The sequence below is a fragment of the Mus caroli genome, chromosome 12 (assembly GCF_900094665.2).
Source record: "Mus caroli chromosome 12, CAROLI_EIJ_v1.1, whole genome shotgun sequence".
Lineage (NCBI taxonomy): Eukaryota > Metazoa > Chordata > Mammalia > Rodentia > Muridae > Mus > Mus caroli.
Genome location: NC_034581.1, coordinates 95,674,066 through 95,686,112, shown reverse-complemented (window position 1 = coordinate 95,686,112; position 12,047 = coordinate 95,674,066). Strand labels below are relative to the sequence as shown.

Genomic DNA, 12,047 nt, shown 5'->3' with positions numbered 1-12,047 from the left:
CAAAAATAAAATAAAGTCCTATTGGAATGGGAGGGAAAGGTGGTAGAAGCTAGGTAGAAGCTAGGAATGTGCTATTTCTTGACACATTTATGAAAGTACTGAAAAAAACCTGTAAATAAATGAGTGGCTCACATGTTACAAATTTAACCCTGCTTGTTTTGAGAGCAGATCTCACACTGTAGTATATATAGCATGGCTTAGAATTCGTTCTATAGACCATTCTAGCTTCAAACTCAGGGCCGTCATTCTACCTCAGCCCCCTAAGTGTTGGATTAGAGGCATGGCTTATTCATTCCTGTCTTAACCAATAATTTCAGAGGCTAAAGAAGCCATAGGTAAGAACAGCTGTTGACAACTGAGGGGATGAAGATTGATTGTTGGACATTTTAATGAGGCTGTAAATACATTGGGGACTGGATGGTGATGGCTCAGCAGTTAAAAGCACAGGCTGCTCTTCCAAAGGACCTGGGTTTGATTCCCAGCAACCCACATGGCAGCCATCTGTAACCCCAGCTCCAGGGGTCTTGGCTTCTGGGCTCCATAGGTGTTGCACCCATGTGCACAAACAAACAGAAGTGTGATAGGTGAAGATGTCTTGGTATAATGGGTTTTTGGGGGTGCGAGGGGAGGATTGTGTGGTTTCTAGTATGTAAGTTTTGTGCATACATTTTATTTACAGTGTTTTTCATATATTGGCCAAACTTTTATTTTTAAAACATTGCTTCACTTGTATAGATTTGACAGAGTGAATTGTAAAACATCATTGATAATTACCAGTAGAAATGTTGGAAATGTAAAAAAACATTGTTCTGAATTTCTATTGCCTGTTACTTTATTCATTTGCTATATATACACCTTGAAGGGTTTGTGGTAACACTTGTGGTCATTCAGACTTTTTTTTTTTTTTTTTTTTATTCAAAGGATACTCTGATTGTGTGGTCTGAAGCAGAAAATTATGACTTGGCCCTTAGCTTTCAAGAAAAAGCTGGATGCGATGAAATTTGGGAGAAAATATGTCAGGTAATTATGAGCATAGAGGAAAAAATACATTTTTAAAAAAAAATTTTCATTCAGCATACAAAACAGTGGGTTTCATGATATTTAAATATAAATACATTGTTTTACAACAACATCTCCATTATTGCCTTTTCTCTACCCCACCCACATTCCCTTTTTCCTCAAGTAGATTCTGCCTATAAAAGAAAACACATAGTTTATCTTTCTTCTTCTCCATTATCTGTTGCTTCCTCCTAAGATCTCCATCTTCCGGCTGGAAAGATGGCTCAGCGGGGAAGAGCACTGACTGTGCTCTTCCAAAGGTCCTGAGTTCAAACATATGGTGGCTCACAACCACCATAACAAGATCTGCCCCTTTTCTGGAGTGTCTGAAGACAGCTACAGTGTACTTACATATAATAAATAAATAAATCTTAAAACAAACAAGATCTCTGTCTTCAGGATACACTTATCCAAAATATAGCAGCCTCTGTGCTGTAGGGATAAACTGTGGTAAAGGGGAGATACCCAGGTGAGAGATGTGGGGAGTGAGAAGCAAGCTAGGCTCAGCAGGCACAGCACAGTCTGCAGAGATGAGCCAAAGATGATTCAAGTTTTGGCCTGAGCAAGACGAAGGATATCAATAGAGCTGGGGACAGCTGCAAGAAGAGCAAACTTGGTGACACATGCTCAGGAGGCAGAGGCAGGCAGATCTCTGAGTTCAAGGCCAGCCAGGGGTATACAGAGAAACCCTTCTTACCAGATTGATCAAGAGCCTGTTCTACATTCATGTCCTATTTATGTCTCTATAAAAAGAAACAGTATTGTCTGTCTGGCTTAATGATGGTCTCTAGTTCCGTCCAGTTTCCTCCAAATGTCATTTCATTCTTTACAACTGAATAAAACTCCATTGAGTATATATAACATATTTGCGCTATCACCTAGCTATTTTAAATGGTGTAGTGAACATGGACATGCAAGTATCTGTGATATATTGACTTTCAAATGTTGATTTAGGGGTTTTAAAACTCCCATCATGTAATGGTTCTTTTTTATTGTTTTTAAGAACCTCTGTGGGGGCTGGAGAGATGGCCCCCACATCCCCACAGGGATGGAGAGGTTAAGAGCAGTGGCTGCTCTTCCAGAGGTCCTCAGTTCAATACCCAGCAACCACATGGTGGCTCACAACCATCTATAATGAGATCTAGTGCCCTCTCCTGGCCTGAAGTCATATATGCAGGAAGAACAATATATACATAATAAATAAATCTTAAAAAAAAAAAAAAAGGAACCTCTGAATTTCCATAATGACTGAAATTAATATATGTTCCCACCAGCAATGTTTCCTCTACATCTTTGCCACCATGTACTGTCATTTGTTTTCTTCATGGTGGCCATTCTGATAGATAAAAGATGAAAACTTGTAATTTTGATTTCTGCTTTTTGTTTTGGTTTGGTTTATGTTTTTTTCAAGACAGGGTTTCTCTGTCAAGCCCTGGCTGTCCTAGAACTCACTCTGTAGACCAGGCTGGCCTTGAACTCAGAAATCAGCTTGCCTCTGCCTCCTGAGTGCTGGGATTAAAGGCGTGCTCCACCACTGCCCAGCTGTAATTTTGATTTCTGTTCTCTTGTTGACTGAGAATATTTAACATTTGTTAAATAAAATTGAGCGTAATTATGGTATACAGTGAAGTGCATGTGCTATGTCACAGCTAAATCCAACCAATTTAACTTGTATTTCTTACCTTTTTTGTGGGGAGAACAATCACAACTTTTAGAACACATTATTTTAAACACATTGTTAACAATATGGCCTCGTTAGACTTCAAGATATCAAGGAACCCTTTCCTCTTGTCCAACTGCAGCTTTGTAGAAAAAGGAGAAAAAGGACTTAACAGTTACTTTGGAATGTCTTTTCTGTGCTAAGTTTTCTTTGTTTTCAGTCCAGCAGCTGTTTTCCTAGCACATGACTATTGCCCTGTAGAGTTCTTTCCTAGAAAGGGGTGATCTGTGGGTTTAGATATGAAAAAAACAGTATCCTTTACACCAGCAGTATCTTGTTCTGTCTTTCTGAGTTGAATGGTCTCCTATTAATCCAATATTTAATGTAATCCTGGATTCAGTTTGTATCTATCCTGCTTGGCTCATCTGAATTTTGTTTGTGTTTGTTTCTGAGACAGGATTTTTCTGTGTAGCCCTGGCTGTCCTGGAACTCACTTTGTAGACTAGGCTGGCCTTGAACTCAGAAATCGCCTGCCTCTGCCTCCCGAGTGCTGGGATTAAAGGCGTGCTCCACCACTGCCTGGCAGCTCATCTTTACTATGCCTTTCTTTAGTCTTCTTAAAACAGGGTGTCATGTAGCCCAGACTGGTCCTGAGCTTGCCTGTATAGCTGAGGATGATTTCAGACTAATGATCCAAAAGGTGGGTGCTTTCCACTAACTCCTGAGTGGTGGGATGACACATGTAAGCTACTATGCCTGAGCTTTATTACTCTATATTAAGGATTAATCTCAAAGCCTCTTGCATTCTAAGCAAGTTCTCTTTCATCTAGGTTACATTCTGAATCTATTCCCTGTTGTTTTTAAGATTTATTTTTATATGTATGCTTGTGTGGCTGAGAGTGTTTATGTCTGTGTGTGCTAATGTCAGGCCAGAAGAGAGTATTGGATCCCTTTGGAACTGGAGTTACAGATATTTGGGAGCTAATCAACCTGACTGCTGGGACCTGAATCAGGGTGATAGAGCAGAAAGTAGTAACTGCTGTGCAATCTTTTCAGCTTAAGTTTTTTGTTTGTTTTTGGAGGTTGTTTGTTTGTTTGTTTCTGAGACAGGCTCATAGCCCAGCCAGACTTTGAACTTGTTAGGTAGCTAAGGCTGACCTTCTTATCCTGCCTGCACTCTTTCTGAGTGCTGAGTTTAGAGGCATGTACCACTGTGTCCAGCTTCCTTAGTCTTTGATGCCAGGTGCTGCTGCTGCTGCAACTTACCTTCTTTTGCAACACAAGTAATACATTATTTGTATGCTTTCTCTGTAATAACTTTCCTAAGTGCTTTATGTTTATTTTTCTTAGTTTTCCTTTCCAACTTCATACAGCTTGTATTCAAATTGTCATTTCTTGCCAGGTATGCTAGCTCACACCATTGTAATACCAGCTCGTGATGGCAATAGCGAGAGGATCAGTAGGAATTCTAAGCTAAACTTACATACAGAAAGAGTTCTGGGGTCCGTCTGGGATACAAAGAAAGCCCTACCTTAAGAAAATATCCATCAAGTATCATTTCTCGGTTACTTTTTTTTTTTCTATATAACCCTGGCTGTCTTGGAATTCCCTCTGTAGAGTAGATTGGCATTGAAGAGATACACCTTCCCCTGCTCCCCAGGTGCTGGGATTAAAGGTGTGTGCCGCCAGCCTGGCCTCCGTTACACACTGTTTTGTGGGTTCTGACTTAATGGTTTTCCAGGTCCCATGTTTCTCTTTCTTGGAGCCCTTTCACCAGTTTTTATGTTAAAATGGCTAAAAATGTTCCCATTTTCAAGTATCCTCTTTCTAGCAATTATTAGATCTGAGTTGAAGTGTCTCTATTTCTGTTTATGAATTTTAAAAAACTAATTTTTTTCTTTTCTTTTGGTGGATAAAGACATAGTGTGGGGATTGGGAACCTAAAGCTGTAATGAAAACTTGTGTAATTAACAACAAAGAGTCAACTTGAATATTCCTGGTAGCTAAATTGCATGTGTCTGGCATTCTTTCAAGTGGTGCAGCCCAACTGGTTTAAAGTCAAGGTCATATCACCTTCTAGTATATTTCAAGGCATCAGTCATCAACCCTTGCAAAATCTTTTATCAATGTGTGTGCTCATGCGAGCATGTGCATATGTATCTGTCTGTCTCGTCCTTGTGTTCCCCACCACCACCAGGGTCTTGCTTTAACCCTCGGCTAACCTGCAAATCAATATGAAGACCTTGAATTCACCAATCTGCTTCCCTTCTAAGTGCTGGGACTAAAAGCTTATACTGTATCTCCTGCTAAGTTATTTTATTTTATTTTATATTTTTTATTACATCTTTTCCTCAATTACATTTCCAATGCTATCCCAAAAGTCCCCCATACCCTCCCCCCCACTTCCCTACCCACCCATTCCCATTTTTTTGGCCCTGGCGTTCCCCTGTACTGGGGCATATAAAGTTTGCATGTCCCTAAGTAATTTTTTTTTTTAAAGATTTATTTATTTATCATATGTAAGTACACTGTAGCTGTCTTCAGACACTCCAGAAGAGGGCGCCAGATCTCGTTACGGATGGTTGTAAGCCACCATGTGGTTGCTGGGATTTGAACTCTGGACCTTTGGAAGAGCAGTCGGGTGCTCTTACCCACTGAGCCATCTCACCAGCCCCTAAGTAATTTTATATAGGACCTAATTTTTACATTCCTTTACCATTCTGCTTGACCTCCTGGGCTGATCTAATAGTGTTCTAAATACTCAGCAAAATTTATTTCATTTTACAATCTTTTTGTTGTTGTTGTTTTTTTTCGAGACAGGATTTCTCTGTGTAGCCTTGGCTGTCCTGGAACTCACTCTGTAGATGAGGCTGGCCTTGAACTCAGAAGTCCGCCTGCCTCTGCCTCCTGAGTGCTGGGATTAAAGGCGTGCGCCACCACGCCCGGCACATTTTACAATCTTTACGCTTAAATTGTGTTTAACTGTAAAGACTTCTGAGTCCTCTTTTCTTTTTAAATTAGCATATATTAGTTATGTATGATGGGATTCGTTATGACATTTTTAGATCCTCTTTTGTCCCACTCCCACTAAGACCTTTTCTCAAGGAACCCCGCTTCTACTTAAGTGATATCTATGTGTCCTTTCAGTTTATCCATCTGTCCATGTTTCAATAAGGTTGTTATATATCCTACATCATTGAAGGAAAAACCTCTCCAATTGCCTCATTGACCATTAGCTGTGTATGAATGCCCAGGGTGGGTGGGAGTGATGGGGCCCCATGATCCCCCCCCCCATTCTTCCATGATAGAATGTCGGTGGTCCCAGTATTGCAAGTAGTCTTAGCTGCTATGAGTTCAAGAATGCTGTGGCATTCCCAGAAGACAGATCTACGGTAACTACATTTCCACCCCCTCTGGCTTTTATATTCTTTCTATTCCTTCTCCAGTGATGTTTTCTGAACCACCCTTCGGAGAGATGTCCAATTTATGGGTGAACATTAATAGTCATTGCGACTTCTACAAAAAACAAACTTCTCTCACCAGACCTGATAGCAGTATTAATATATGGACAGTAATGGTTTTTTAGACAGAAATTCAACAAACACATCATGTCCATTTACCAAAACACCTACTAGTTGTACTTGGGCCTGTGATCTCCCTAGCCATGGCTTTTGACCAGATTTATAGTACCAGATGTGAATTCTGTTTTGGATTGGGTATCAGATCTAATCAAAATGCAGTTGGTTATCCCCAGAACAAATCTGCCACTATTGAGCTCATCTTCTCTGGTAACTTAGTGTTGAGATGAGTTGGATAGCAAAGTGAAACTGTTGTGTGCTAAGTGTTCTACAGCAGCACACAACCCAGTTCCTGCCCGACTTCTCTGTGTCTTGGAACCAACACGTGTGGTGTCTTCAGCTGTAAGGGCTTAACTACTTGTTATGAGTCTCTCTCTCTCTCTCTCTCTCTCTCTCTCTCTCTCTCTCTCTCTCTCTCTCTCTCTCAAAAAGATTTATTTATTTATTATATGTAAGTACACTGTAGCTGTCTTTAGACACACCAGAAGAGGGCATCAGATCTCATTACGAATGGTTGTGAGACACTGTGTAGTTGTGGGATTTGAACTCGACCTCCAGAAGAGCACTAAGGCTCTTTTAAGTCTCTCTTATATTTAGAACTTCTACAATGACATTAAATATTGCATGTATCCAATATATGGCACACTTTGCATGTTTTCTGGATTTTCCCTAGTTAGAAACGGCATGGACAGAAGACTGTCTGAATGCTTTAATACTGGTTCACTGTGTGTACATCTTGAAGTGACTTTAACAACAGTCGCAGTTTAGGCTGTCTTAGATACTCGCTCCTGACACTTGTACTTCAGAAGGCTGTTTATTTAATTCCTCGACTTTCAGTTAGTTTTCATAAACATGAAGACATGTCATTTGGAGAATTACAGCTGTAATTATAATTATAGTTGTATCAAGTTTGATAAAAGATTGTTAAAACTTGAAATTTGTTTATTACAGTTTGGGGTTTTTGTTTGTTTATTATTTTTTTAAAATAGTGTGTCCTTCGTCTAAGACTATTGTTTAGATTTACTGTTTGAATTTTGTTAGCTACCACAAAATCTTTTTTATAGGTTCAAGGAAAGGACCCTTCAGTGGACATCACTCAGGACCTGGTAGATGAATCTGAAGAGGAGCGGTTTGATGATATGTCCTCACCAGGTTTAGAATTGCCGTCGTGTGAATTAAGTCGACTTGAGGAAATTGCAGAGCTTGTGGCATCATCTTTGCCTTCCCCCCTCCGACGTGAGAAACTCGCACTAGCACTGGAAAATGAGGGTTATATTAAAAAGCTTTTAGAGCTTTTTCATGTGTGTGAGGATTTGGAAAACATTGAAGGACTGCACCACTTATATGAAATTATTAAAGGGATCTTCCTCTTGAATCGAACTGCTCTTTTTGAAGTTATGTTCTCTGAGGAATGTATAATGGACGTCATTGGATGCTTGGAATATGACCCAACTTTATCACAACCACGTAAACACAGGGAATTTTTAACAAAAACAGCCAAGTTTAAAGAAGTAATTCCCATATCTGATCCTGAGCTGAAACAAAAAATTCATCAGACATACAGAGTTCAGTATATACAAGATATGGTTCTCCCTACCCCTTCAGTCTTCGAAGAAAACATGTTATCAACACTTCACTCCTTTATCTTTTTCAACAAGGTAGAAATTGTTGGTATGTTACAGGTAAGTTGGGTCATTCCCCATTACCTATCCCGTCTGTCCCTCCTTCACTTACAAAAAGGGACCTGCTTTAATTGATAACAAGTAAAATGCTAAGGATGCTTTTAAGCAAAATAATAATAATTTCTTAAGTCATTTCATTGAAACTTGATCTTGTGATATTATGGTAAATATTTTGACAATATTAATTTGCATTATGATAAATAATGAGACCTCATGACTGTTGTCTGCTGGATAGGGATGGCAAGAGTGATAGCACTTGCTTAGCATGTACTAGAAGTCTAAACTTAGTCTCAGACATCATAAATTACAAAGGGAACAATTTATGATAATAACACTAATTGATGAAGCTAGAGTTTTTCTAAAGAACAGGAGTTTGGTCCTGTTTTCCATATCAGGTACCTGTAACCATGTGTGCATGGGACCCTCCCAAAAGTGTGTTTTTGTAATAGTTGAGAGTATTGGCAGTTTGGATTCTACTTAGTTGTTACTTAGTAGCTGCTATGTGATTTGAACAGCTGTTTAACCTCTTGAGTTTCACATCTGAAGATTGGTCATATTAGTACCATAGGATACTATGAAGTGTCTGAAGAACAAGTGAAACCTTATAGTAAAGTGTTGAATGTTTTTGTAAAACTTGGGAGCTTTAAAAAAGGATCTCTATTAATGATTGATTTGAATGTGAACTATGTCACATAGTACTTGACAAAATGTTAGTCCATTCTAACTAAATAATAGAAATTTTCTATTTCATGTGGGTATGGTGTAATATTTGTACATGTGTTTACAGGTAGACACACCTTTGTATGCAGGGAGGCCAGAGGGTTTCCTCTCAGAACTGTGTGTCCTTATTTGTCCCTGTTTCCAACCCTACTCAGTGGGGGCCAGTACAAGACCATTCCCAGCTTGTTGTCTAGGTGCTGGTATCTCAGGCTCTCTTAAACACTTCTCTCCAGCCCCTCAAGCATAATTTTCCCTACCAGTCTTTTCCATGTATGCATACAAAGTTATACACTTTACCATTGACTAGTTCCTCTGTAATACCATCACATTACAACCAGCAAGATGGCTCAAAGCTAGGAGACATAGCTTCCAAAAGTTATTCTCTTCCTTCCATATGTGCTCTGTAGCATACCACTTCCCTTTCTTCTAATATATAAATGTAATTTCTTTAAAAAAAAAAAAAAAAAAAAAGACTGACCTACACTGTAGTCATCATGTACTTACACTTTTGCTGGAGTTGCATTGCATGTACTCGTAGCTAAGGAAATAGATTTAATAATTTAAATCTAATTATCGAAATCTAGATGAGAAATGTTGTGAGGAAAATTCAGTTGGTACCAGAGCTGATCTGTATGGCTTGTTACTTCAGAAAAATATCCTGTGATAGAATCTTTTGAGGCTTTTTCAAAATTAATATGTTAAATTAAATATTACTCCTGTGTTAAATGATAATAATTTAGTGTGGTAAAAACTATGTAATAATTATCTTCAAATAATAGATTTTTTTAAGAGCTGTAGTTTTAACATTTTAAAAACTTGAATCATTTTCTATGTCTTTGAAACTTGAAGAAAGTTTCATTTTCATCCTTACTGGAAGGAGGTTGTAGATCCTTAATTTTTACCGTTAGCTCACTTGAAACAATGAGCTTGGCAAACACTGTCTGCATTTGTGTTTGTTTTATTTGACTAAGACAGGATCTCACTGAAGCTCATTCTGGCCTCCCAAGTTTCGAGCTACCCCACCCTACCCCACCCCACCCAAGCTAGGTGCTGGGTGATTTCACAGTGCTGTGATTTTAATATTTGCCCCTAGGCCAAGTTTCATTGTAACACAGCTATACTCATTCATTTGCATACTGCCTGGCCTACAGTATGCCAATGAATGATGAGTATACATTAGTAGTATACAGTATATACTATACAGTAGTAGTAGAGTAGGAGAAGTCCCTGACCTGTAGGGTATGAAACTTTTATTTTATGGTTGGGTTAGGGAAAGAGTCTTGTCAAAGTACAAAGATAATCTTTCTGATAGAAATCTCCAGGTTTATCTTTGCTTTTGGTTTGAGACAAAGGCTCACTATGTAGCCTTGGCTGGCCTGGAGCTCAGAGACCTACCTAGCACAGAAATTAAAGGTATGCATCCCCATGTTTGGCAGTTGTATACATACATACATGTACCTTTTAAATTTTTTTCCTTTTTTTAATTGTCATCTTTGTTTTATCAGGTTAATTTATATCATGCTGAAATTGTATTTTATACAATCTTACCTGTAAGATACTTATATCTGTCATTTATTTCATAGGAAGATGAAAAATTTCTGACAGATTTGTTTGCACAACTAACAGATGAAGCAACAGATGAGGAAAAAAGACAAGAATTGGTAAGAAATCAGACAAATACTAGGAGGGCAAAGAAGTAAAAACTTCATTCCTTTTCTAATTTTAGATTAACCTTTTAACACTTGTCCTTTTTCCTGATTTCAGGTTAACTTTTTAAAAGAATTTTGTGCATTTTCTCAAACGCTACAACCCCAAAACAGAGATGCTTTTTTCAAGACTTTGTCAAATATGGGCATATTACCAGCTTTAGAAGTCATCCTTGTAAGTTTGCTTATCTTCACTCTGAACCACCCATGTGAGCCCATATCAAAAGCTGGATGTGATGTCATACAGTTTACTGTTTGAAATTATATCACTTCCTCCTTTCCTTCTTCCCATGCACTGCCTTTCTCTCTCTTAAATTAATGACCTTTAATAATTACTGTATACATATATATATAGCCAAATGTTTTTATATAATAAGCAAATTATTTGAGTATAGCTGATATTTAATACTAGCTATGTATTACATAAAGTTAGCAAAAGAAATATAATCCCAGTGTTTATAATCACCCACGTGTTTAATTAACCAACTGCTTGGATAAAATAATTTCCTGTTGGGTGTGGGTGGTACACAGCTCTAATCTCAGGTACAGGTTAGCAAATTTCTGAGATTGAGGCTGACCTGTCCAGGCCACTGAGAGCCATATAGTGAGACCTTGTCATTCATTCATACATACAAACAAACAATATCACCTCTTTTTTTTAAAATATATTTATTATATCTAAGTGCACTGTAGCTATCTTCAGAAGCACCAGAAGAGGGTGTCAGTTCTTATTACAGATGGTTGTGCGCCACCATGTGGTTGCCAGGATTTGAACTCAGGACCTTCAGAAGAGCAGTCAGTGCTCTTAATCACCGAGTCATCTCTCCAGCCCTATCACCTCTTTAATACTTTGCTTTGTATCAAATGAAATGTTAAAACAGAAGGCAATGAACATTATAATTCATGGCCGTGCCTTTAATTCAAGCACTCCTGGCCTCCCCCCCCCTTTTTGTTTTTGTTTTAAGTAAGAAATGCTTTTAAATATATCTTTTTAAGATTTATTTATTTATTATATATACAATATTCTGTCTGCATGTATGCCTGCACATCAGTAGAGGAAACTAACTCTCATTTTAGATGGTTGTGAGCTACCACGTGGTTGCCTGGAATTGAGCTCAGGACTTCTGGACGAGCAGTCAGTGTTCTTTACCTCTGAGCCATTCTCCGGTCCTTTTAAATATATCTTAAGGGGGCTGGGGAGATGGGTCAGATATATCTAAATCCCAGAACTCATAATTAGATGGGAGTCTAAGACAGGATTGTCCAGAAGCTTACGGGACAGCTAGTCTTGACTATGCATCACAAAGTCTCTTGCTTTATGTTGCTGTGTGCCACGTGCTATCTAGATTTGGTAGGGACCTTCAGGGATTCTTTTGTCTTTGCCTCCATAGGAGTACTGAGGTTACAGTTTGGGCCCTATCATCCCTGGCTGTACTTGGGTTCTTGGGGTTTGAACTTAGGGTTTTGTTTTGGGATGGGGAGAGATGAGTGTTATATTTTTGTTTTTGCTTACATGACAAGTCCTCTGTCTACCAATCAATCTCTTTAACCCTTAGATAAATGTTTACAATTTTGAAAATATAGTGTGCTGAGATCATGTTTCCCCCATCTCACTCTTGCTGAACCCCGTCTTTTTTTTTTT

The 12,047-nt window shown here is 38.5% G+C and overlaps 1 protein-coding gene across 2 annotated transcripts in view; it reads left to right on the top strand.

Moving 5' to 3' along the window:
* Positions 1-12,047, top strand: part of Ppp4r3a (protein phosphatase 4 regulatory subunit 3A) — a 44,910-nt gene that overhangs the window by 17,982 nt on the left and 14,881 nt on the right. For both annotated transcript variants that reach the window (XM_021178683.2, XM_021178682.2), the window contains exons 3-6: positions 922-1,020; positions 7,362-7,979; positions 10,283-10,360; positions 10,464-10,580. In XM_021178683.2, the coding sequence (XP_021034342.1) occupies positions 922-1,020; positions 7,362-7,979; positions 10,283-10,360; positions 10,464-10,580 (912 nt within the window). The remainder of the gene's footprint in view (positions 1-921; positions 1,021-7,361; positions 7,980-10,282; positions 10,361-10,463; positions 10,581-12,047) is intronic.